The sequence below is a fragment of the Triturus cristatus genome, chromosome 3_1, assembly GCF_964204655.1.
Source record: "Triturus cristatus chromosome 3_1, aTriCri1.1, whole genome shotgun sequence".
Lineage (NCBI taxonomy): Eukaryota > Metazoa > Chordata > Amphibia > Caudata > Salamandridae > Triturus > Triturus cristatus.
This window is the reverse complement of record NC_140583.1, coordinates 627,970,474-627,996,736: the sequence shown is the minus strand read 5'-3', so window position 1 is coordinate 627,996,736 and position 26,263 is coordinate 627,970,474. Positions and strand designations below refer to the sequence as shown.

The 26,263-nt window shown below is 49.5% G+C and overlaps 1 protein-coding gene and 1 long non-coding RNA gene across 2 annotated transcripts in view; one reads left to right on the top strand and one right to left on the bottom strand.

The window, feature by feature from the left end:
• Positions 1-23,962, bottom strand: part of CALML4 (calmodulin like 4) — a 29,299-nt gene extending 5,337 nt beyond the window's left edge. The window contains exons 1-3 of the mRNA XM_085644593.1: positions 23,843-23,962; positions 16,768-16,798; positions 135-275 (exon numbers count right to left, since the gene is read on the bottom strand). Coding sequence (XP_085500719.1) covers positions 135-275; positions 16,768-16,798; positions 23,843-23,845 — 175 coding nt within the window. The 5' untranslated portion in view covers positions 23,846-23,962. The remainder of the gene's footprint in view (positions 1-134; positions 276-16,767; positions 16,799-23,842) is intronic.
• LOC146860667 (uncharacterized) overlaps positions 23,798-26,263 on the top strand; it is a 272,962-nt gene continuing 270,496 nt past the window's right edge. Inside the window, exon 1 of the long non-coding RNA XR_014978847.1 lies at positions 23,798-24,011. This is a non-coding gene — a long non-coding RNA (uncharacterized LOC146860667). The remainder of the gene's footprint in view (positions 24,012-26,263) is intronic.

The following is a 26,263-nucleotide window of genomic DNA, read 5'->3' as shown; positions in this document are numbered from 1 at the left end:
TACTGTCAGGGATAAATTAGACGAATGAAGAAGTAATCTGCCAACAAGTTTTCTATGTAACAAAGCGGGATATGGTGGTATGTTCAGCATGCTGTTCTGTGGCTGATGTACGTTTCTGCTCCCTTTTTACTCACCAATCTTATGCACCTGCAGGTGTCTGTTGATCTCAGGCTGTGTGGGGCACACGCCCAGGCATCGCATCACAGTCATCAGGTCGCTGCTTTTTATCTTCCCCTTCTGGCTCTTATCATAGAGAGAGAAGCATTCCTTGAACTCTGCGGTCACGTTTGAAAACAAAAAAGAGGTTAAGAGCACTGGAGAATCCTGATGGCTGCAGTTGTAAATGTTATAGTTTTAATTCAACCTAAAGAAGTTAGTGGCAGTATGCGTTAACCCATTATGTAAAACAAAAGTAAGCAATTGAAAGTGACAACACATGACAAGGGAGGTGGGGCCAGCACGCCAAGATGACAGACAAGACTCAGTGAGGCTCCGGGCTCAGTCCCCGTTATCCACCACCTCTCTCTTCTTCCCCTCTGTCTCTTGTGCAGCTGCACACATTCTCCACCCAACTGCGGATCTGATCCAGTGAGCATCGGGCTCGGTGCCTGGCCGTTCACTGGTGAAGCAGCAGGAGAAGGGGGCAGCTTCTGGTGGGCCCAGGGCTCTCTGAACACTTCGGAGTGACAACAAAGAGGCCGGCGACTGCTTGATCTAACTGAGGCCTCTGGGCAAATGTGGCAGCATAGGGCAGTTGTGGACATCTTGGTGGTGGAGTAGCAGGGCTGGCAACGTGGGATATTGCAGCATGAAGGAGAAGAGGACAACTAATGTTTTGTGACCGGAATGTGGTCGCAAAACATTCATAATTTACCTACTACGTGGAGGAGGTGGTAACCCATTCACAAACGGGAAGGGGTCCCTAAGGGACCCCAACCCCCTTTGTGAATGTGGGTGAAAACATTTTTAAGAGCAGGCAGTGGATCCACGGACCACTGCCCGCTCTTAAAAATTGAAAATAAAACTTTTCGTTTTTATTTTTGTAATGCAGCCTGTTTTCCTTTAAAGGAAAACGGGCTGCATTACAAAAAAGCATTGGAAATGCAATAGGTGTCACATTTGCTTGCATTAGAGCGATTAGCGTTGTAAATGACAGTGGGGATATTCTCAAGAATGTGTGTTAATTATCACAAAATGAGCTTAACGCAACTTTGCACATCGCAATCGATCGTGGGAAAATAACACCGTGTTAACGTTGTATTCTCAACACGGCGACACCATGCAAAAGTCCCAAGATAACGCGCCAAATGACCGCGTGAAAATTAACGCGGCGCTGAAAAAATGCAAAACACCAATGCAAAAAAAGTGGTGATGTCCCAAATCACGATAGAAAAATCAGCGATAACAAGCGACAGGCCTGCAATTCCCACGCATCATGCAGGAAAATGCACCATAAAAGCCAAAAAAATAAATAAACTGCGTAGCACCATGGATGTACCCGGACCGATTGCAGAGGACAGGGCGAAACCCACACGCCCTACAGACCACCAGCAAGGAACATCGGGGTCGGGTAAGGCCAAGAGGAAGAGGAAGATGCGGTTCAGTATGCAGGAAAACAGGATCATCATTACAGAGGTGACAGAACACTACCAACAACTGTTCGTCACCTCCAACGTGTCAATGGCAACAAAGACGCAAATAAGGGAGACTATCTTGGACCCTGTGAATGCAGATGCAGCATTGAGGAGGACAATGGAAGAGGTCAAGAGGCGCTGGAAGGATGTGAAGGCCAAAACCAAGAAGAAACTCGATGACAACATGAAAGCAGCAACGCAGATTGGAGGTGGAGGTCCAGCAGCACACCAGGAGCTGGATGACATGGAGAAAATGGTGGCCACAGTCATCAGTCGGGATACAGTGCCAGGAGTTGTGGCACCGGACACTGCTCAACATGACCTGACACAACATCAACAGGGTGAGTACCGACCAGGTCCTGGAGGGACGGGGGGAGATGGGCACAATGGCACACATGCACAATTAAGCAGAGCACACTGCACACCCACAATGACTCTGGATCATGTCCCTGACCCCCGTGGCACACTGCAGCACACATACAAACACCAAGTAGGCCGCCGTCCACCATGTGCCCAAAGGGGTCCCACCCCACACGTCACCAATATCACAACCAACACATGCACACGTGCGAAACCCCGCAAAAATTTGTATTTGTGAGCCACACCGACAATGCAAGTGACACCACTCGACGATTAGCATAGCTGCAATCCAATCATCATGACATTGTGCACGCCACAACACTGAGGTGGCTGAGTGTGGACCACATCCGGAAAGGAGCAGGCCACACTTTGACACATCCACGTGCACAAACCACCCCTGACGTCAACAACACATCTGCGGACAAACCATGCCCAAGAGTCACAACTCGACCAAGAGCCAAATATACCCAAGTCCAAAACATCCGAGCACTGTCGAAGCACAGAAGTGGAAACTGGCCAATCACATCTGGCATAGCCGGAAACTGTGAGATGAGAATGTATGTGTACAACCTCACATCCGTCATGTAGTTCAAATGTCCACTGTCCCTCGTCAAACAGTCAGCTCCTCCCAAACAATCGCAATGTACAATGTCATGCAGTCCCGATGTAAACATGAACAATGCGTCAACATCCATGTCAACACAATGTTAAAATGTATCTCGCCTTCACATAGCAGAGGGACAATCAACACCTCCTGCAGAGCAGAGCAGACATCTCATCAGTGATGATTAAGAGGACCTCCACACCTCCAACACCGACGCCCTACAACAGCTCATGGACATCTTAGGCAACCTACCTCTAGGAGCAGGGCAGCTTAAATACATCTAGGAGACCCCACCCCCTGCACAGACCACACAGCAGGAAGCACCCACCACCACTGCTGGCTCCAGCACCTCACCGAAGCACACATCACATTCCACGGCCAGGTGTTAGACTGCCAGAAGGAGATGGCTGAACAGGTGCGGGTGGTGTTCAAAATCATGGCAGCCTAACTTGAATACATACGTGGTTGTCTAATTCCCATCAGGAACCACTTACACTCACCAACGGACACACACACACACACAGCGACATAGACACACACATTTGCACATTTCCAGTACAGAACCACGCCCAGAGCCCCGGGACAATCATTCACACCCCTACGCTGCTCTTGCGTATGCTGGCCCAGTCCGCTCCTCTTACGTTTGAAGGGAGGGACGACAGAGATACATGTCCAAGGTCTTACTCACTGCCTGGGGTGACATGGTTGCGTCCGCTGTACACCTCACAATGTAATGTGGTAGGGCCCGGGGCCATCATGCTTACGTAATGAGCACACGGACACACTTTGATAGTCAGTTGAACTCTTTATTACCAGGGTCACCTGACCAGTGACGCCTTTGCTGGATGGGTGTGGAGTGAGTGTGAGCCAGCCCTCAGGGAGTGGTTGGTGCTGGCAACAACTTGAACAGTGATCACTATTAAAGCTGAAACAGAAACACCAACATAACACAAACAACTGCAAAGCATCATGTTGGTAGCAGGAGCAAGTACAGAGGTCACCCAATATTCAATCAGAAAGGTCGGCGAGTCGCAGTGCACTGAGGTAGGGGCACCAGAGCTGATCGTGCTCATGTGAAGAAATTGTCCAAGATTGTGTCCCTTGGGGACATTCCTGCTGCAGTTGCAGTAGGGTGTGTTACACCTGCCACATCTTCCCCATCATCGTGCCAGGTCTTCCCCACTGCCTGAGGTGACTTAGTTGCATACGCAGTCCACAGCACGTACCTCAATCATAGCTCCTGCTGTGTAGCTGGACTACCACCTCCAGTCTGCATTGCTGCCTTCTGATTGTTGTCTCTTGCCCTCCCATTGTCTGTGTCTTCACCCCTCCGCACACCTGCCTCCTCTTCCACATCATCGTCCTAGGTCTTCCCCACTGCCTGAGGTGACATTGTTGCGTGACCTGTCCACAGCAAAAAATCAATTGGAAAGGGTCCATGAGTTGTGGTGCACTGAGTTGGTGGCACCTGAAGAGCTGAGAACGGGACCAAGCTGATGATGGCATCCAAGACATGTGTGATCAACTCTGATAGTCTGGCTGTAAGACTCTTTCGACTCTGGCAGTTGTTGGTTGGAGGTGGTCCTGCCAGTGGTGGCAGGTGCATCCTGCGGTGATGCGTCGTCTGGGCAGGTCAGGACTCGATTTGATGTGTGAGCCCTGGTGGACCGCAGTTAAGGCCGGAGGCAGCGGTCGGCACAGGGCCACAGACACATGGCGTTGATGACGCCCAGGCCATCGACTCCGAGGCCATCCAATAGTCAGTCAGACAGGGTCCATGACTAGAGTTGCACAGAGTTAGTGGCCCCAGATGTACTGCGGCCGGCACAGGCACATCACCACGGGACGGTGACTTGCGGTGCGCTGAGATAGGGCCAGAAGAGCTGAGCGGGTCCTCGTCGATGTCCAAGGTGTATGTCGCGGAGTGTTTCGGGGGACAGTGGAAGGTGTTCTTCCAGGGCCTGATACAGAGGGCAGAACCAAGCAGACACAGACAATATGGAGGAGATGAATGCTACAGACTCATTTCTAACACCAAGTCAGTATCAGCTACATGATGATGAAGGCAACACCCAGGCCATAGACTCAGACGCCACCAAAGGTCAACCAGAGAGTGTCAATGAATTTCGGGGCTCAGAGTTAGTGGCACCAGAACTGGAAGGGGGTGCAGACTGCGATGATGACTGTACAATGGTATTAACTCTGCCATACACAAATCAGGACTCAGTACCAAATGTGTGATCCTACAGAACAGCAGTGTAGGCCAGAGGCAGCGATCAGCAGTGGCCCACAGCCAAGTGTCATTGGCTTGCGAAACACAGTTAGTGGCACCAGAGCAGTTGTTGGTAATGTTCGATCAAATCCATAACAAGGATCCTTTTTCCTCCGGACGGAACCGCGTCTTCCTCTTACTCCTCACCTTGTGTACAATGACAAGAACTTGGACATTGAAAAATCAAGACTCAGTTCCAAATGTGGGACCTACTTGACCGCAGTGTAGGCCGGAGTCAGCGGTCAGCAGGGGCCCACAGACACGGGTCATTGGAATGCTATGCACAGAGTTGGTGGCACCACATCGAAGCGAGTACAGTGAAATAAACGTAGCCATAAATATATGTACTCTGCCATTGAATGATCAAGGCTTAGTTACTAATGTGTGACCTACGTGACCACAGTGTAGGCCGGAGGCAGTGGTGGAGTACGTCAACGAGAAAGGAGTGCTGGGGACTGTGTCGCGGAGGCCAGCGACGGTCTGAGGAGGCTGCCAAGGTCGCGGGCCTCGGGTGTGGAGCTTGCACCGGCACATGGTGGGCCCTCTTTGACACACGCCATGTCGGCAGGTGAGCAGTGAGGCCTGGGCGTGTAGGGGTGGGCAAGACGGGTCTGGGGACCAGCGTCCTGGGGTGCAGCAGCCTCACAGGATCGCATGCACCACGGCTCACAGCGTCGGCCTCGTGGCGGGGTGAGAGGCGCCGCCCTGGCAGACACGTTGGCAATGCCGGAAGAGAATCACGCCCAGAGCTACCGGTTTTTTATTCACACCCCTATGCTGCCCTGGCGTACGCCAGGCCAGCCCACTGCGCTCACGCTTACAGAGGGGGACATAACACGCTACTCTTCTGCGATCTTCCCCACTGGCTGAGGTGACATGGTTGCATCCACTGTCCAGTCCACTCCAAACACCAGCTGTGTATGTCGACATGGAAATGTCCGTGGTCTCCATACTGTAGTCTGTCCAGCACATCCACGCCACACTTGGAATTGTGTACATTCCCATTCATGGGTCACTTGCCTCCTTTGCACATGCCTGTTTCCCACCTCTCCCCACATTCTGGTATTGTGTGGCTGAGGTGCCATGCCGTTGATGGCTTGTGTTGTCGTGTCTGGTATTTGGGCATGTTGGTTGTATTGTTGTATGTGATTTTGTTACGTGTGCATTCCCAGAGTTGTGAGTTGTATGTTGGTGGAGTTGAGGTGTGTTGTGTGTTCAGTTGTTACTTAACAACAAGCAGTGCACATCCATAGGATGCCATCCTGACAGTGCTAGTTGATGATGGACTGTCGGATGATGAAGGAATCATGCACACTGCCTGGGTAGTTGGCGGAGACATTGGTGGAGAGTCCCCGGTGGTCCACCATTGCCTGCACATTGATGGAATGCGTGTGCTTCCTGTTGCGGTAATTGAGTGCAGTGGCGGCAGGGGGCCCAAGGAGTACATGTGTGCAGTCGATTGCCCCCAACACATTCAGGAAGCCGGCTTTGGCGTAGAGTCCTTGCTTGGTCCTGCGCAGTGTGTGGGAAGAAAAGGTGCTGTGGTACCAAGCTGATGATGGCATCCAAGACAGGTGTAAGGAACTTGGATAGGGCTGGCTGTGAAACTCCTCCGACTCTGGCAGTTGTTGGTTGGAAGGTCCCAGAGGCCAACAGGTGCAGCACAGCCAACAGCTATGTCTGTGGAGGAATGATGGTTGTCCGCTGTGTTGGTACCGTCAGCCTGTGGGCAATGAGTGTCAGGATGTGGAGGATGGGTGTCCTTTTGAGCCTGTAGTGGGCAATGACATCCTCTGGTGTTTAGTCCGTGAGGCTGGTGCGTTTTCTGGTGGTACGCTGTCTTTGTCTGTGCTGCCTATGTGGTAGTCTGGGGGGGGGGGGTCCTGGGATGGGTGGCGGTTGGTGTCCAAGCTGCATGATCAGTAGCTCCATGACATCTGTTGTTCTTCTGGTGTGGCTGTGGGCTGGGCTCCCGTTCCTGGTGCAGGTTTTCTTCCAACTTCACACCAGGTTGGAGCAGGTGTTAAATCTCTGCTGCTAACGCGCCTTATCGCATGTTTTGGGACCTTATCGCCGATCTGGTTGGTCGTTGTGAATATTGTGAAGTGGTGTTTTCGCGGCTTTTTGCACAGGAACGCCTACTCTGCATATCATTAGCGTTAGTTGCCAGTATCATCCGTGGCGATATGTTTTGCGGCTGCTATCGCAGGAAAACTAGTGTTATCGGCTGTTAGCACCAGCTTGAGAATGGTGCGATAAATTTATCACCACTTTGGCTGTGATAAAGTGCCACTAACTCGGCGATGAGTCCTTGAGAATATCCCCCAATGTCTTTTACCCATGTGTTATGAAGTATATGTATGTGGTTTGTAGTGAAATTATGTGAGTTGGATTAGAATTGTTAGTTGTGGAATTCTGTGGCGTGAAATTGTATGTTGTTGGGTGGATTTGTGTAGTGGAATTATGTGGCATGGTGTGCAGTAGAATTATGTGGCATGGTGTGCACTGGAATTATGTGGATCGTAATTATGTGGTATTGAGTGTACTCGAATTATGCGGAGTAGGATTGTGTGCTATGTGGAATGGTATTTTGTGTTGGGGAATGGCATGTATTGGAGTTTAATTATGTGTTGTGCTGTTGAATTTTGTGGTTTGATGTGGAAGTCTGTGATGTGGATTGGATGTATAAGGTGTGTTGTGTAATTATGTTGTGGAGTCAAATTATGTGGTTTAGTGTTAAATTATGTGGTGTGGATTAGTAATGTGTGGAGTTGATTTGTGTGGCGTAGAACTGTGTGGATAACTTTGCATTTTTGGTGATGAAAAACACATAGGTAGGAGCTAAGCTCCAGATCTATTCCTTTAGGTGTTAAAAACAAAACAAAAAGAACAAGTAATGCAACACTTGTTTAAAGTGTTATATTGCCTAATAATAGTAGTATATAAATACAATAAAAAATACCACCTCCCAAGTGGCACAGGGCATTTATTATGTGTACATGCAAAGGAACAGGAAGTTTGCTCAAAGTGTGAAAGACTGGAGACTGCCCCCCCCCCCCCCCACACTGTATATCAAGTAAGCTCAACTGTTCAAGGTTAGTTGCATCTTCCTTCAGAGCACACTTGGTTTGTGCGAAGAAGTCCTCAACCGACACCACCACAACAACGTTAAACCAGGTTTTGGCATTTAGGCAATGGTAAAGCATCAGCTATCATCGAGTCAAAAAAATAAAATGTGGCTGTTTGTCAGTGCTGCGTCATGGTCGCAGCAATGAGTTTCATGTCAGCTTTCCAGCACCAGAGACTTTTCCACCTTTGACTGTCACACCTACAGAGGTTTTGCTGACGCGCTTTCTTCTCTGGGAGTGTGATCCAGCGCAGGCGCTGTTCCTTCATCAAGTGGCAGATGCGTATCCCCGCTGGTTGTTTAAGTGTTCTCGTGGGTGATAGGGATTGCTTTATGTGTCTGGTCAGTGTTTAAGTTGCTTCTGTTGTTTTTTTTCCAATAAAGATGTTTTCTTTCAACGAAAGGGCATGAATTTGATTTTCTTTTTTAGAGGGAGACTAATGGATTCCTGCTTCACAGCAAGCGCGTGTACACACCAGGAAGAAGGGCGGGGGAAGCAGGGGCTACCAAGGGACTGCGGCAGGAAGGAAGGGTGCGAAGACAAGCAAGGAGTTGTGGAGAAACAAGTGGGGCGGAAAGAGTAGTGGGTGGAATGGGGCGGGAGAGAGACTGGACAGAATGTGGATACGGACTGGAAGACGAACAAATAAAAAAAACAAGGTGAGGGGGAATCAGCAGCACTGTGGGGGCGGCAGGAGAGAAAAGAGAATGACAAGCAGGAGGTAGGAGGAGGCAGCTGCAGCCGAGGAGAGGGAGTGTAGGAAGGTGGATATCTGACTATGGTTACCCCCAAATTTTTGCCTAGTGTCTAGCTGGTTTTTCGACTTAGTTGGCCTGAGATCCTGCTATTCAGGATCTCAGCCTGGCTGTTCTCTCTTTAAAATGGACTCCATGTACCCTAGGTACATACCCAATTGGTTGGATCACCCTGTCAGCCCCTGTACCAGTGTACACTAGGTACCCAGGGCATTGGTGTACCCAAGGCCTGCCAGGGGCTGAAGCATGTATTATGCCACCCCAGGCTTGGCCTAACAATTTGACACAACTGGCTGATCACTCAGCTGGGGTAAGTTGGTGTAATCACCTCTTACTTAGGTGTAGTATACCTATACCTAACCTTAAATGGGACACCTGGTAACCTATAAGTCACTCCTATGGCAGGCCTTAACAATCCTGAAGGCAGAGTGCTTGGTTCCATGTGAGATGGTGCTCTGGCATGAGCTGAGCCTGTCTGCAGTGGTCGGAACAACTTCCTTCTACTGTTTCCAGATATCGTCATACCATATACTCTTAAGTGCATTATGAACCTCGCGGTTAAATGCTAACTTTGGTTTGGCTTTATCAAAACATGTCGAGTAAGGTGTCATATGAATTGGAATACTAACCCCTCGCCAATTCTGGCGACGGGGTTAGCATTCCACCCTTCTAGAGGGACACGACATGTACAGTACCTGAAACCCGGGTAAAATCAGACATAGCCTCAGCTCCACAAAATGGATGCTGCCACCACAGACACAAGTCTGCCCTCCTGCTGCTGGGAGTCCTTCCAGCTTGGGAGGTGTGGACAAAGGGTTTCCTGCCAGGGGAGGTGCATGCACCACCCCAGACAGGATTTTGTGTATTGGTCAGGTAGGGCTTGAAAGAAACCAGACATGCCTGTGGCTCACAAGGAGCCTCGGTGCATATGCCAGTTCAAACCGGTCCTGGGGCACACCAGTCCCGGGCCTGGGGCGAGCTGGACAAAGGATTGGGGGTGTAACTACCCCCCTTCCTGGTCCCACCCATAGGGAGGGACCTAGCAGGTAGTCCGGCCCCTAGAATCTGCTTAAAGGTAGGAGCTGTGTCCTAAGACTTCAGACATCCTGGAATCAACTTGAAACTAAGAAGAAGACGGAAACTTCGACATTCTGCTGCACAGAAGACTGAAGGAAATCTCCCCTGTGGTCAGGGAGTGACCACCTTGCTAACGCAAGCACCATCCAGCGAATCAATGTCTGCTTTGCCGCCGCCTCCCGCCGGAGCCCGAGCCCAGAGACTGACAAGACCTGGACCTCCAGACCTCTCACCGCCCAATCCACAGTCCCTGAAAAGAAGAGACCCGTGGAGGCACCGAGACACGTGGAGCCAGCCATCTTGAAACGACCACGACAAGCTGACAAGTGCAACAACCGAGGCTCCCTCCAAGTTGTGCTTTGGGATCTGAGAAGCCCAACCCTCGAGCAGCATCTGCACCAAAGGTGAGCCCTCCAGCATCTCCACGATCTGCGTGGGGCCCTTCTGCATTTTGCCACTCGACGCGCCTAACCGGTTGCTGGCCCGCTGGCTAGTAGCCATCTTGGCAACGAACTTCACAAAATACACCGCTGGTCTGGTTGCTCCAGACTGGCCCTTGCTCCCCTCCAAAGGAGCAGTTCTTCTGACCTTGCTGGTCAGAACCATCAGCTTATTTCATCTGCTACAACAATTGCTTTTGCCAAGGCTTGTTTGCTTCGATCAAGTCGCCGACACCGCCGACAGCGAGAGCCTGCGTGGGACAGCTCGTGAACCGACTCCTGGACGTCGTCGACCTCCAGGGACCACGTGGCTGCAGAGACAAGCTACACCTTTCTTCCTGTTTGCACCCGACATTGCCTGGTACCCACCTGGTGCCACGCTGGTCACTGGCTAGTGACTGTGAACACTGTCCCCTCTGCTTACAGGTCTTCAACATCTCCGATCCACTCTTGGATCCACTGCATCTCTCCCGGGCCGACTGCCTGCAGCATCTTTATCTTCAGGCTCCACGGAACAGATAGAAGAAACCCAACGCACTTCGAGGCCTATGCACCCGCTTCCTGTGGGTGAGGTAAAGCTGGCACACCTGTGCCCAAGTGTAGTATTACATCTCTAGTGCCTGTGTTCCAAATCTTGAGTTCCTAGTCCATCCGGAAGATCCTCTTTGCAGTAACTTTGTACTTTTTACGCACCCATTGAAACCTATGGGAGCACGCGTGTGACTATTTGCTCTGCACACGCCACCCGTGGACCTCCTGGTCACTAACTGAAGTTATCTCCTTGTAGGCCCAGCGATTCTAGAGGCCCTAGGCCTTTTCCCTTTTCTGTTCGTGGTACTTATACCACTATTTTAGTATATGGTTCGAGTGGCCACCAGGGCCTATCCATATAAAGTGCAACTTCTGTGTATTCTACTGTAATCTTGTTTGACGATTTGTGCTCCTGTGCTCATAAAGAGACTAGGGGTTACTTTGAGAAATAAATACATATATATTTTGAATATATATCTGTGTGGTGTCCTTTCATTGGTATAAAAGGGGGTTGCATTTGGTAAACCAGCTGGCTTAACACGCTTCACGAGTTTAGCCTCAAAGACTGCTTAGCCTACGCTACCACTAGGGCAGCTAGTCCGAAAAGGTTGACTTACAACCACACCATAAGGGTTGCTTGGCATGGTACAAGGTGATCACTTTAACTAGTGAGCATCGTATACCAGGCCAACTTCTCGCAGGGAGTGACTGTTGGAGTGAGAGAGTTGCTGAGCCTAAACAAGCAAAAAGAACAAAAGAGTGCTCAGAAAGTAATAAATAACATGACAAATAAGAGCGCATGTAAAAGGGGCAGTCCTCATGGGAGTTTGCAAAAGTACAAAAGGAGGGACTTGAGCATGTTAACCAAAGAAAAGCAGCAATTTATGAAGAACAATAAAAGAAGACAATTAGAAAGACGGTAGGAGCCTAAAGCTCATATTCCTGATACAGAATGTCTCAAAGAAACAGTGCAAGCACTGCCTAAGCGAGACCTAAAAAAATATTGCATTATTTAAAAAGCAATCACAGGCATTGTTGTCTGGTTACCCCAGCAGGCCGCCATCCTTGTGATTGTAGCTGTTCCCAATGGGTCGTAAATTGCGACCTGCCTCAAGAATATTGATGAGGCAGGTCCATTTGCGACACATTGGGAATCACAAACATTGTCTGAGACAATGTTGTACATAGCTGTTTTTGATTTCCTAATTGCAAATCAAAGACATTTGCAATTAGGAAAATGCAAACTGACTTTTTTTGTACATCTGGCTCTTCGTTCCCTGCGTCAGGCATGGAAAGAGGATATAGGACCCTTTGAGGATAAGGAGCAGAGTGCAGGCTGATTCCTCATGAGCTTAGAATTCCTGCAAGCCTATGCTTCATAATACTCCAATTCGTACATAGATTTTCCTACCCCCCCCTCCCCCCAACTAGGCTATGAAGAATGGGAATTATTGATTGCCCTTCCTCAATACGCTGGGGAGGCTGTGGAGGTTGCTTTCACATGATTTGGCCCTGCCCAGTGATAATACAAGTCTGAAAGAAAGTAGGGGTACAGAATCCAGGGTTGCGGTTGACCTGTAGAGATATCCCCAAAATTATGAATACTAGGTAGAAGTGAAGATTAGAATGGCTCTCAGCATAAAACTACTTTAAAAGCCTAGGGTATCTTGCTGCACAGAGAGACATTGCAAAGAAATGTGGAGCGGAGCAAAGCCTAGGCAACTTGGCATTCGTGAAAGCATTGGACTGCCGTACCGTTATGAAGAGCCAGATTTATCGTGCATGTGGCTGCATCAACAAGAATGCTTAGATCTAGAGTTCTTTGTGGACTATTCATATTTAGATATGACATGACTGAAGAAGAGCGGGATTGGGATGGAGAATGGGATGTGTTGATGACGCTGGTTAAGTAACATGTAAATAAGCTGGTTTGGGTAGGGCTTTTAAAAAGTCAGCAAAATGCTTATAAAAAAACCAGAGCATGACAAAATATAAACTGTAAAGGATGTTTTCGGCCTGTGTTGGGTTTCAATACCCCTTGAGAAGGTAGTAGCTTTATTGTAACCTTCCTTATCTTACAAGCTAATGGTCAATTATAATGCTGGTGAATAGCTAGCAAAAGCAATGGTCAGCTACGAGCCTGTATCGACACGCATAAACCAGTGTCATGGTTTTAACATTAAGACATCCATTTTGTGTTGGTGTAACTACTTCTCATCTTGCTTACCTTTAAAACGCTTCAGTTTAATACAGAGGAAATGTATGAATGATCACGTCGACCCCGTGGTTCAGGAATGAATGAAAGTGACGTTCAAAGCCAACTACTATTTGAAATCCAGCACCCAAGATCTAGACTGGTGAGTAAAGCGGGGCATACGTCTAACAGTTCGGAAATGGACATGTTTTGAGATTCTCCCTAAAGGAAGTGAGATGAGGATCCGAATAAAGAAACAGCGGAAGGTTATTCCAATGTTTCGCTTTAAGTTCAAGAGGAAGAAAAGCCTCCAAGACGGTCTCTCGAGATAGTAGGCAGTTTTAGTAGACATGCAGCAGATTAGCTGATCAGACCAACTGGCCCATGAATAATGAATTTATTCTACAAAACTGCATGTCCTGTGTGATTAAATGCTAGATGGGCAACGCAAAGTGTTTTAACCCGTTCCGTGCTCATGACGGAACCACGCCGTCATGAGCCACGGGCGCCGTGTGCTCATGACGAAGTGGTTCCGTCATGCTGCGGCCGTTGGCGGCTACTCCGCCCACGCGGCGCTAATTCCCCGCCTGTGCGAGCGATTAGCGCAGTGGGTGGAGTCATGACGGAACCACTCCGTCATGAGCACAGCTCAACCGTGACTCATGACGGAGTGGCTCCGTCATGAGCACAGCGCCACCGCACTGCCCCCAAACCCCCCCCCCCCAGCGCTGCGGCGGAATTCCTGCCGCAGCCAAGGGGTTAAAAAGATCACTTGACTGGGGGTGAGTGCTTGCCATGTTCAACACTCCGTCCATCATTTCCTTTGGTTTTTGCTTGGCCATAGGGAGCCAGTGTAGAGAGGAGGAATAACCTAGAATTGAAGCTCCAGATAGGAGCGCAAGTAACAGTCAAATAGTGTCATTTTGCACCACCTGACGTCTGTGCAGGCCATAGGCTGGAAGATGACGGCAGACGGTATTACCATAATCTAACCTCGAAGATATAGTTGATTGGATTTCAGTTTTACTGCACTTGGTCCGGAAGTGGAAGTGGAATATTTCTTTTAATGTTGTGAAACAATAAGCGAGGAACCAAAAATGAATAAGATTCCTGGTTTGCCAACAGTAATATCCAATAACAAGTGTATTAGCCACTTCTTTGTATTCTGTAACAGAAATCAGAGTGTGGGAAGGGCACAAGCCCAGAAAGGCTTTGACAATTGTGCATCTGTGTAGGAGATGGAAACTTTTTGCTCTCGAATAAGACGAGGAAACTGTGTTCACAAATGCATGCATGATGATGTATTGTCTAATCAAGCTATTTGGGTCCTTGTGTCAATGACATATAGTAATGATTTCTTAAAACGGTCACGTAAGTGATTGATGGATGGACTGCAATAATACTACAGTTACAATAATAGCAGCAGTTCAAGGAAACACAGCTAACCATTGGCTGGTAGATCTCTGCAATTGCACTAAATCCATTTTTGGCAGACTAATGCGAGAAAAAGAGGATGTTTCAACATGTTTTCAAGGGTTGCTCATATGAGGCTATTAAAGTTAATTCTTGGAAATGAAGATCATTTAATACCTCATTGCAAAACAGGGGTGGCGCTCTCGTGCTCATCCTAGCATTTCCTACATACGCTTTGGGGGAGTTTAGAAATATCCCAATTGGCCGTTGGTTCTTTCTGAGGTTTAGCTTGAAATTTTGCCGCAAATGAACAGCATTTTAAGACATTGTGAAGCTTCTCCTTTTTATCCCCTTATCCTTTATGGAGTGTTGCTATAGTGTCTTCAGACCCTTTCTTGATGATGAACTCACACAGGACTTGAAACGCTGCTGACTGCTGTCAGCAATTGGACTATGTTTTTGATTAGCCTAGCCCTTATCCATTACTGTATTGTTATATTCACATGTTGTCTACCGCTTAAGCAACTTCTAGTCAACATTTTCGTTTCAGGTTTTTCGACCAAGCTGCAGCACGGAGACCTCAGTTTTTAGGTCGAGCCTGGGCTGCACATGCGCTGCTGCGAGGCATGCAGTAGTGGAGTATGGACTTCAAGCCCCGCCCACTCTCTGCCCATATTTGTAATTGACTTGTGTCATTGTCCTTCGTAAACGCTGGCTTTCGATTCATTATTAGGCTTGTTAGTCCTTCCGTAGTACCGCCTTGTCTGTATTTGTTACCTGCCATAGCGACTGGACCTTTTATTTGTCTTGTTACACGGTCTGCTTTATCTTGGCTGTGAGCACTATTTTATTTAATGATTTTCCCCTATTCCACACACTACCTAGCAGCACGCTGCCCGATTTTATTTTAATTTTTGCTATTGGCGGTCTTCTTTAACTATAGCGGCCGCATTTTTTTATTTCTTTATTTTAAAAGCGTGGTCTGCACTAAGTATAGTGGCCGCACTTACTTATCTATTTATTAATTTTGTTCACATTCATAGAGGCTTCCCCCCTTTCTTTCTAAAGAAAGGTACGCAGCTGACATTAAAGTGAAAGCGCGGCATGGGCGCTTTTACCCAAAAAAAATCTGTTTGTCAACTTGACAAACCAATGCTTTTTTTTGGTCAAAGCCCCCATGCCGCAGTTTCACTTTAATGTCGGAATGCCCCTTTCTTTAGACGTGGCTTGTCTAAAGAAAAGGGCGCTACCTTCATGAATACGAAAGCACTGCATAGATGCTAGTAAAAAATCAAATATTTGCAATGTACTTGGTCTCGCATTTGTGAGAGTTTAAGCCATTGCATTGCCAATAGCTTAAACCCTCATTAATGCGAGACCTATTGCATTGCAAATGCATGTTCAATGAGTGAATGAATTAGTACACCTCCTTGACAAAAGTCATTCCTGCCTTCTCTCTCCCTCTTTTCTATGACACATGCACCCCCCACACACACATACTCACTCTCTCTCACACACAATCTCTCTCTCTCTCTCTCTCTCACACACACACACTTTTTGGTGTATTATTATAATGGGTTTGTAACTACAGGTTCTAGTTATTGTACATACGTTGTTGCTGTTCACCTTTTTATCTATGAAACCATCTTGTGCCAGATATGTGCTATATCATGAAAAATCTCACAATATATCAATTCAATAAGTTAATAAAGTATCATATTTCGCAAAGTCTACACAATGCAAAGGATTCTTTACAAACCTTATGCGACATTAAACAAAAGAACCCGGCACTTCAAATGTAGAATCAGTATTGGCCGAGGTTGTGTAGGTTTTCAATGCAGAATATTTGTTGCACCTTTCACCAGGTCCTTGCTGCCAGGCAAGAAGACTTCTGTTTATTGTCCCTCTACAAGAATGCAGCTTTTAGAACAGAAGACATCTCTATAAAAGCCCTGAAGGAACTCGCTTGCACACATGAATACCTGTGTTCATTGACCCCGCAGCAAGAGCCTTGCTGCTAGAGCAGAATACTGTGGTCTACTGTCCCTTTGAGAAGCGCCTCTACCATCTGGCAGAAGTTGATCTGGAAGCATCAACAAGACGCTATCGCTGAACTTGATAACAGAGAGGGTGGGCTCAGAGGCAGGTACATATGAAAAGATAGCTCAGGGGGTTACTGCACCTCTTGCGGAAATATATGTGAAATCTGTAGATTACAGGCTTAAATTCTTTATAGGCTGACTAAACTTTTCATTTATGTTTTTGAGGTTGGTGAAATGAGTAGGGTAATATTAAGAGCTGTGTTTCTGCAGCACTATGAAACGGCAAGGTCTGGGTAAAATATTATTAATATACTTACCATTGATTTCATCCTGGGACAGGAATTTGGTCTGTAGAAAGACAAAGAAATAACAGTCTATCAGGACCAAGGCAAATGAGGCACGCATCTCGTGCTCACAGACTTAACATGCATTGGCAAAGCCAATACATCTGCGTTTAACTTGTCAACGCTCTCAAACACAGACATGCAGAAACAATGTTGCCATGCAACAATATATCAAAACCAGACCTACTGACTTTGCCAGTGCTTGCTGGTGGTATTCTTTCTGGTGGAATTTGTATTAATGGCGGTGGTGAATTTACTGGTGGCATGGATATTGTGTGAATATTGGAAGTGTTGGTCTTATTGATAGTGGTGGTGATAATAGTGATAGCTGTGGTATGGGCGGTGTTTGTGGTGTTGGTGTGTGGTATTGTGATGGTGCTGGTGGTGATTCAGTAGATGATGGGTGTGTAGTATTAATGGAGTCAGTAGTGGTGGTCATTGTAATAATAGTGATGTTGGTTATGATGTAGTAGTGGTTGTGATAGTGTGGGAGGCACTGGTAGTTTGTTGTTGGTAACTGATAACCACAGATTTTTACAGTTTATGAAAACACTAAAAGAATCCCACCAGAATTTGAAACAAATAGAAACTGAAAATAGGAGAGTCTAATCATATATTATGCAGGGGTTGTCAAATAAAAACCCAATTAGATAGATTCCTTCTATATAAGCCATGCAATGCAAAGAGCAGACACCTGTCTTCAGTGAATGCTGATACTCAGGCCAAAGACTTAAACAAGGAAATCTTGGGTATGAAGCGGTGAATTCTTCTCTGAGCCCAAATACTGAACGAATAACATCTCTTCTTTCGGGAATGGAATTGCTATTTCTCTTTCTCTCCTTCAAACACCCACTCCAAATTGTATCTCCCCAATGTCCACAACATACCCCAAACTTGTTCTTAATGTTCTTGATAACCATGAGAGGCTGTGCATATTATAGGTTAAGATATATTTGAAGTACCTCAGTGAGTTTATGTATCCACTACATAGGTTTATATGAAATCTACAGATCATTCTATTAGATCAATGGGTTAGTATACTGGCTAGAGAGATCTGCTTGAAACCTGCAGGTACCTGGTTCTAAGTGAGAAGGGCAATGGATTAAGGCACTTACCTCAGAGATTTGTTTAAATTTGAATCTCAGAGTTTCAAATTCTAGTGATATTGCTACCCAATGAAGTGTACTAAGTGCTAGGAGTGTGAGCTGTTTCACAATAACTCTGTTTTAAAAGAAGCATTGGCAAAGACAAAAACTCTGGTTTTAATGTGCTAAAGCATGCTGTGTTACTACCAGTGGCGCCTCCTGGTCAGGGGCTCCAGGACGCAGACCCCTTGCCAGGTCCCACATTCTGCACCTTGCCTATCCGAGTCCTGACAATGTGCTTTATTTATTGCGGGAGAGTGCGCGTGAGTCTCAAGACCTTGGTCCCAGGACGTCACTCTCCCCGGCAGCTCCGTGCTGGTCTGCTTTGCCTGGAAGCCTGCCAGCACCCCCTTGCAGGGTTCGAGGCCTACCTTGAGCCCGTTTATTTTTGGCTTAGTGGTTTCTTCCCTCCGTGGTTCATTTTTTTTTTCTCCTTCTGCGCACTGTTATTGTTATTGGCTGCACTGTTATTGTCTGCCATAGTCTTTCGTTTTTATTCTATGTACTGAACTGTGCCCGTGGTGTTTCTGCCCCTGTTAACTTCTGTGCCCCATTTTCCCGCCGTTGCCCTTTGCCGCCGCTGACCCTCCCCTTCCGCCCCGCTCCCGCCTCCCTGCTGCTCGCCTCTGCCCCCTCCCCTACAAATGACGACCGCTGTGCGGTCGTGCCGCTGGCGTGCCTAAGGCATGCCCGTCTGCGCCCGCCCGCGCCTGGACTGCGCCCAGCGCCAGACCCCCTGTCCCCCGGGAACTCCACAGGACCCAACGCCACTACGACGCAAACACCCTCCACGCACTCAACAACGGCCGAAACACCAACTGCTTCCAGGCCTCCCCGAAGAGCACCCACAGACCCTTCACATGCCATTGCTGCAGCTTCTCCAGCCAGCGCACACCAGCATGCCCTGCCCATCCCAACACGGCAGACCATAACCATCTAAGCTGCATACTGCTCAACACCCGCTCAGTCCACAAGCCCACCGTCGAACTCTGGGACCTGCTCGACTCCTCCGCCCCGGACGTCGCCTTCCCGACGGAAATCTAGATGAACACCTCCTCGGCACCGGACATAGCCATAGCCATACCCGACGGCTACAAGATCACGAGCAGAGACCAGAACAACAACAAACCGGGAGGAGGAATCGCCATCATCCACAGGGATTCTATCAGAGTCTTCACCAGCACCGAAGACGCCCTCAGCATGGCCGAACACCTACACTTCTAGATCCACGTCAATAACAACACCACCCTCAGAGGAACCCTCATCTACAGACCCCCGGGATCCCCGACCACAGTTTAACGAATCCATCAACGACCTCATCAGCATGCACGCCGTTGCCTCCACAGACTACATCCTCCTCGGAGACCTGAACTTCCACCCAGAGAATGCCAATGACAACAACTCCATAACACTGATCGACAACCTCGCCAACTTCGGACTCAAATAACTCGTCACTACACCCACCCACTCTGCTGGACACACGCTCGACCCCATCATCTCCGCCAGCGACCGTGTCACCTTCAGCCACACCACCGAACTCCACTGGACCGACCACCACTGCATCCATTTCTCCTTCGAGAAACACACTGCACACAACAAACTGCAATGCATCCCACACCGCAGCTGGAAAAAAGTCACTGAAGACCAGCTCATCACCGCACTCGACTGAGCCCCTCCGCCCGAGCCCTCTGAGACCAACGCAGCAGCCCACAACTTCAGAGTATGGATAGACGACTGCGCCAACACCCTCGCCACAATCAGAAAACCCTCCAACAGACACACCAACACCAGAGCCATCTGGTTCAACGACGACCTCCAGAACTCCAAGCATACCTGCAGAAAACTTGAGAAGCAATGGCGCAAGGACCAGCCACCAGACAACCACACAGCCCTCATGAACGCCAGACACAGACACCACCAGCTCATCAGATCCGCCAAAAGAACCTCCTTCAAGGAACGCTTAGTCAACAATGCACACAACAGTAAAGAACTCTTCAACATCGTGAAAGAACTCGCCACCCCCAGCTCCAGCGCCAACAACATCCCACCATCACAAGAACTCTGCGACTCCCTGGCTACCTTCTTCCAACGCAAGATCTCAGACATCTACAACAGCTTCGATACCCAGATGCATACGGCTGACGCCGACACCCCAGAATCTACACCCACTGAACGCACTGACCTGATGCTCTTCTGGAACAACGTCAATGACGAAGAAACCGCCAAAATCATCAACACCATCCACTCCGGCTCACCCTCCGACCCCTGCCCCCACCACATCTTCAACAAGGCAAGTACCATCATCACACCCCAACTTCGAAAGGTCAACAGCTCCTTCGAGACCTCTACCTTCCCAGAGATCTGGAAACATGCCGAAATCAACGCCCTCCTCAAGAAACCCAAGGTGGACCCAAAGGACCTCAAGAAGTTTCGAACCATCTCCCTGCTCCCGTTCCCGGCAAAAGTCATTGAAAAGACCGCCAACAGACAACTGACCCTCTTCCTGGAGGAGAATAACGTACTGGACTCCTCCCAATCTGGCTTCCGCAGCGATCATAGCATCGAGACCGCCCTCATCGCCGCCACTGACGACATCAGGGCCATACTAGACAGGGGCGAAACCACGGCCCTCATCCTCCTGGACCTCTCGGCCGCTTTCGACACCGTCTGCCACCACACCCTCCGCACACGCCTCCACGATGCAGGGATCCAAGGCAAAACCCTGGACTGGATCACCTCCTTCCTCACCGGCCGAACCGAGAGAGTCCGCCTCCCCCGTACCGTTCCGAAGCCACCACGATCACCTGCGGCGTACCCCAAGGATCATCCCTCAGCCCAGCCCTCTTTAACATATACATGGCTCCGCTCGCCAACATCGTCCGACAACACCACCTCAACATCGTCTCGTACGCCGACTACACACAGCTGATCCTCTCCCTCACCAAAGACCCGGCCATCGCCAAATCCAACCTCCACGTGGGAATGAAGGCCGTTGCAGAACGAAGACGAGCCGCCTGAAACTGAACTCGGACAAGACGGAGGTCCTCATTCTCGGATCCACCCCCTCTGCCTGGGACGACTACTGGTGGCCTACCACGCTGGGAGCCCCCCGACACCTACAAATTACGCTCGCAATCTGGGGTTCATCATGAACTCAATGCTCACCATGACCCAGCAAGTCAACACCGTCTCCTCCTCTTGCTTCAACACCCTCCGAATGCTCCGGAAAAGCTACAGATTGATCCCCACCGAAACCAAGCGAACGGTCACCCAGGCGCTCGTCAGCAGCAGGCTGGACTACGGCAACGCACTCTACGCAGGAACCACGGTTACATTCCAGAAGAGACGCCAGCGCATACAGAACGCCTCCGCACGCCTCGTCCTCGGACTCCCCCGCCACAGCCACATCACCACCCACCTACGAGACCTGCATTGGCTCCCGGTCAACAAGAGGATCACCTTCAGACTCCTCGCCCACGTGCACAAAGCTCTCCACAACACCAGGCCAGCAAACCTCAACGAACGTCTGTCCTTCTACACCCCGAACTGCCAATTGCGCTCTGCCGACCTCGCCATCATCCCAGGCATCCGTCGAACGACCACCGGCGGCAGATCCTTCTCCTACCTCGCCGCGAAGACATGGAACACCCTCCCCGCCCAGCTACTCAAGACTCAGGACCTGCGGACCTTCGGGAGACGCCTCAAGACATGGCTGTTCGACCATTAGCTGCCTTCCCTCTCCCCCCCCCCCGCCCTTAGCGCCTTGAGACCCTCACGGGTGAGTGGCGTGCTCTACAAATGTATTGATTGATTGATTGCAGCAGTGTTCATGAAAACACAACTTTTGTATTTTTATGAGCACTGGCCAGTGCATAGGAACGCCATCTCTGCCTTGTCTCAAGGCTGCTGATGCCAGGAGGAGGAGGAGGGTCTGAGAGAGCTGAGACACAATACAGCTAAAGAGCACTTTTAAAACACAACACTCTGTAGGTGGATGTCTGAATTGCGCATGTCTGAGGGGCGTAGCTCAACTACCGTCCCCTCACACAGACACAATCCATTCTATTTTGCAGACATGCCTCAGGCAGCATAGCATATCTGTTACATGTGTTTGTCATGTCACACATCATTGCATCCCTCATGCCAACATGAAGCCACACAGCGCAGCAGGGGCGGGATCCCCAGCTCTGTCCAAGCTTCTTATAGGGCTGTGCTTCCAGCCGTAGCAAGAAGCTGGGAGAGGGACTGCGGTGGGTGTTTCCCTTTTCAAACCTTCCCTTGTTGGTCTAGCTTGCTCCTGGGTGGGAATCATAGCTTGCTGGTTCAAATGTCCACCACCAAATTCCTGCTCTGCTGCAAAGGAAGCAAGGAAAGCAAGACATTTTGTTTCTCTGTTCATATATGTGTGTGAAAGTGAATGGGATTGAGTAAAAGTGTGTGTTAGTGCGTTTGTGAGTGAATGAGAATCTGAGTTTGACAGTATATGAATAAGTGAAAGTGAGTAAATGGGGAAAGGTTGGGAGGGGTGATAATTCCTGTACGGATGCAGACTGGACAGTGGGTCTAAGATTAATCCTCATATGATGTTGAGCACACGGTTTATTATGCAGTAAAATGTATGTGATATGAGATAAGGGCAAATGATATGGAATATGTAAATGTATTGTTGAAAGCACAGGTGCAATGTTGGCTACAAAAGGCAATAAAATATGGGGTTTTTTTTAAAGTGAAAGTGAGTAAAAAGGAGTGAGTGAAGTGGTGTGAGTTCATTGGAAGGAGTGAATGATTGGAGGTTGTGAGGAGAATGGAAGTGAGTCAGGGTGTAGCTATCAATAGTGCAGTGGGTTCAGTTAAACCAGGGCCCTAGTAAGTGTGTGTATGTTAGTAAATGGTAATGAGTACCAATGAGTAGGAGTATGTTTGTGTGTAACAGTAAGTGGGAGTGAGTATGAGTGAAACTGAGTGAGAGAATGTGAGTTAGAGTGAGTGGCTTAGAGAGTCAATGTGAGACCGAGTGGGTGTAAATTAGACTTTTTTTAAATTAGGGTGAACGCCTGGCAGCACCTCACCACTACCCAAGGTCACCAGCCGTCAATGGTTTGCACACTGGAGTGAGACAAACAAGAGGGAGCCAGCAGGAACAGATAGAAAAGGCTATGGTTATAAAGTTCAACGTAAGCACTGGAGGTGGTAGGATATACCCAAACAGCCAATAGCTTTAGGTGAGAGAGTTGACTACCAACTGGGCTGAGCCAAGACGTGATTGACAAAGTCTGACGCTAAAAGCTGAAACAACCTTTAGATAAAAGGAGCGGACCCAAGGCCTATTTTACCTATACTGAAACAAATAGGTCAGCATGACAGCTTGCTGTTAAAACTCAGACCACAGAACAGGATGTAAACGCTTGTAAGTGCGCTCATTGTTGCCGCCAAGGTCACGCCGGAGGATGCAGCTGTAAACCTGCCGTACTTCCCACCTCGTGCCCCAGCTACACCTGTCCTCCGTCATTCTTGCCTCCGGCACCCCTTTGCTTCAACAGGGAGCTGGTGTGACGCCGGCCGATTTCTAGATTAGCCTATGGGATGTGGCGCTGACCCTGGCATATCAAACGTCCTCAGTAATCCTGTTGGGAGGACCGATCAGTTGAAACTCTCCAGATCAAAGACAGACTAGACTGCCATTTCACCATGGCCACCAATCCACTACTGCCCTTTCAGCGTGAACGCACCATCCACACATATCTATGACTGACTTCTCCACTGCTCTACTCTGCTGGCTTAACACTGGCACTGCACCAACCTGGCACGTGACAGGCCTCACCCATGCCCTGCCGGCTTTTCAGAGCCATGAACTGCCCACAAATCCAACGAAAAGCGATTTTAGCTAGTCCGCCGCTGCTTACCATCTTGCGAGTCTGTGTGGCCTGTGTTCGTTATCGCTGAAGGCCAGTGTTCGTTTTACCACCTGCTCCGTAACTTCCTTCTGTCTGACGAAGTAGCAAAGTCCAGCGCTGGCGGCGGAGGAGAAGACAGAGGCGGTATCGGCGATGACTGCGGCGGCCATGGTTACCGGTAAGCGATCCTCGCCAGCTCGGGTGGCTCCCCGCATGGCTCCTTCCCAGGGCAGGCGAGAGCCATCAGATAACCTTGGCATCCATCCAGCAGAGAGCGCCATCGCTGCACGCATTGTTCGAGAACTGAGAAGCTATTAATAAAATACCCCGGCTTGTTCTTCTGCAACTGTTTCTGTAAACTGTATTATCTAATGAATTGAAACAGAATTGCTTAAAAAAAATCCACACAATCATAACTTTTTTCGAGAAAAATATTTAACCCCTTAGAGCACAACCTCCATCCAATGTTCTTTACAAAAAGTTAGACTGATATCAGTACTTGCAGCACGGCCACTGTGGTGCAAATATACGGAGCAAACGCAAGTAGATGATAGACGGAGCGCTGAAACCTTTCAGGCACTCACCCCCAGTCACAGTTCTGGGTTGAATCCATTATCGTTCTTTAGCTCACTTCACCACCCCAGTTCAGACACAGCCATATGCAAATCAGTCTTGACCCTGTGCCTCATGGGAACAGTCCAGCCGAACTGCCAAGCCAGGTCTTCCCAGGACCTGAAAAAAACTTCCTGGGACCAGTTTCAGGGAAACACCCCTCATCAGCCAGGCTAGCTTGAATCCAGTAGCAAAGTGAGCACGGTGTAGAGAGCCACCCGGGCTCTCTTATACACTGTTGCGCTAAAACACGCATCCCCACACCCCTCGGGGCGGGCTCGTCCCGAGGGGATAAATAAACGTGGGCAAGACCGCCCGTGGTCTTTGAGCAGCCCAGATACCTCCACTACGTGTCTGTGTCCTTTAATTGGCGCCATCCCAATTAACTGCGACCGAGGCCTGCCGTGCTACACTGGCGACGAGGCCGGTCGTGCCCTGCGTGCTCTTCTGTCTGCCTGCGGTGAGAGCGTGCGGAGCCCACCCGCGTTGCAGACGCCCCCGCGGCTCACCTGTATCATCCCGGTGGTTGCGGAACCCACCCGTGTGGTGCCGGAGACGGACCGCCTCCCGACGTGGCTTGCTGATTGCGGAGTCCACCCGCATGCTGCTCCCTGCACCGGAAGCTACCGGCGCTGTGCGCGCTCATCAGGGGTGAGTGGCTGACCCGGCGCCTCATCGAAGCTCTGCTCCTGTCCCCGCTCTGAGGCCCTTCTGGAGGAATCCCCTCGTGCTGGCCCTGGGTTGCATCGGCCGATCGTAGGAGGGCTGCCCTTCTCCTGCCTGAACTGTGTCTAATGCTGCGTGGTGCAGCAACTGAAGCCCCGTGGGAGGAAACAATCAGGCCTAGGGCAGGGAGAGGAGGTCTGGAGAAACAAGCATTGGTAAAACCAATGACCAAATAAGTTTCACTAAACAAGCCTTGGCAGAGCCTCAGCACCAAGTGAGAGTGACCAGACTGAGCTAACAAGCACTGGCAAAACCCACAGGTCCCACCAGTAAAATCGCATGATGTCTTCAGGGCCTGCGGCAGGCGCTGGTGCACCACAAGCTGGTGGATCCAACGCAGGTGCTGGTAACAACCCACCACCGCCACCGGTGGTCACCCACAACGCAGTAGCGCCCCTACCACCGTTCAGCGAAACCGCAGACCCAGCTACCGCCGCCCCGAGATGGAAGGCATGGGTAGGGCGACTAAACCACTACTTTAGAGGGACCCAAGAAACCAATGGGGCAGTGAAGCGGTCACTACTTATCTACTATGGAGGGGCTGAAATCTATGACTTGTTCGATACGCTTCCCAACACCGGGAACGATGATGATTATGACGCAGCGGTGGCTGCGCTGAATAGACATTTTGATCCCCAACTGAACCCGGATTTCGAAAAGTTTAAGTTCCGGAGGGCGTGGCAAACCGACACCGAATCCGTCGATATGTTTAACGCGCGGCTGCGCCGGCAGCACGTGCCCCTTCACGGACCAGAGAGTGGAGATAAGGGATCAGATCATATTGGGCTGTCGCTCTAAACTCTTACGGAAGCTGATTCTCTGGCAGCCAGGGATCTCGCTGGATGAAATCCTAGTACTAGCATGGTTCCACGAGTTGTCCGATGCCAGGGCGGAGGAAATGGAAGCGGCCCTCCACGCGCCCGTGGCCGCAGGACCAGGGTTCAAGAGCGCACCCATCAAAGAAGAAAAGGTGGAAGCGATACAAAGGCGGCCGGCCGCACCTCGCCCAGCGCCCAAACCTGCAACCGGGGGCTCGTGTGGATACTGCGGGGTCGACCACCCGGCAACGGCAGTCTGCGGGGCAAAAGGCAA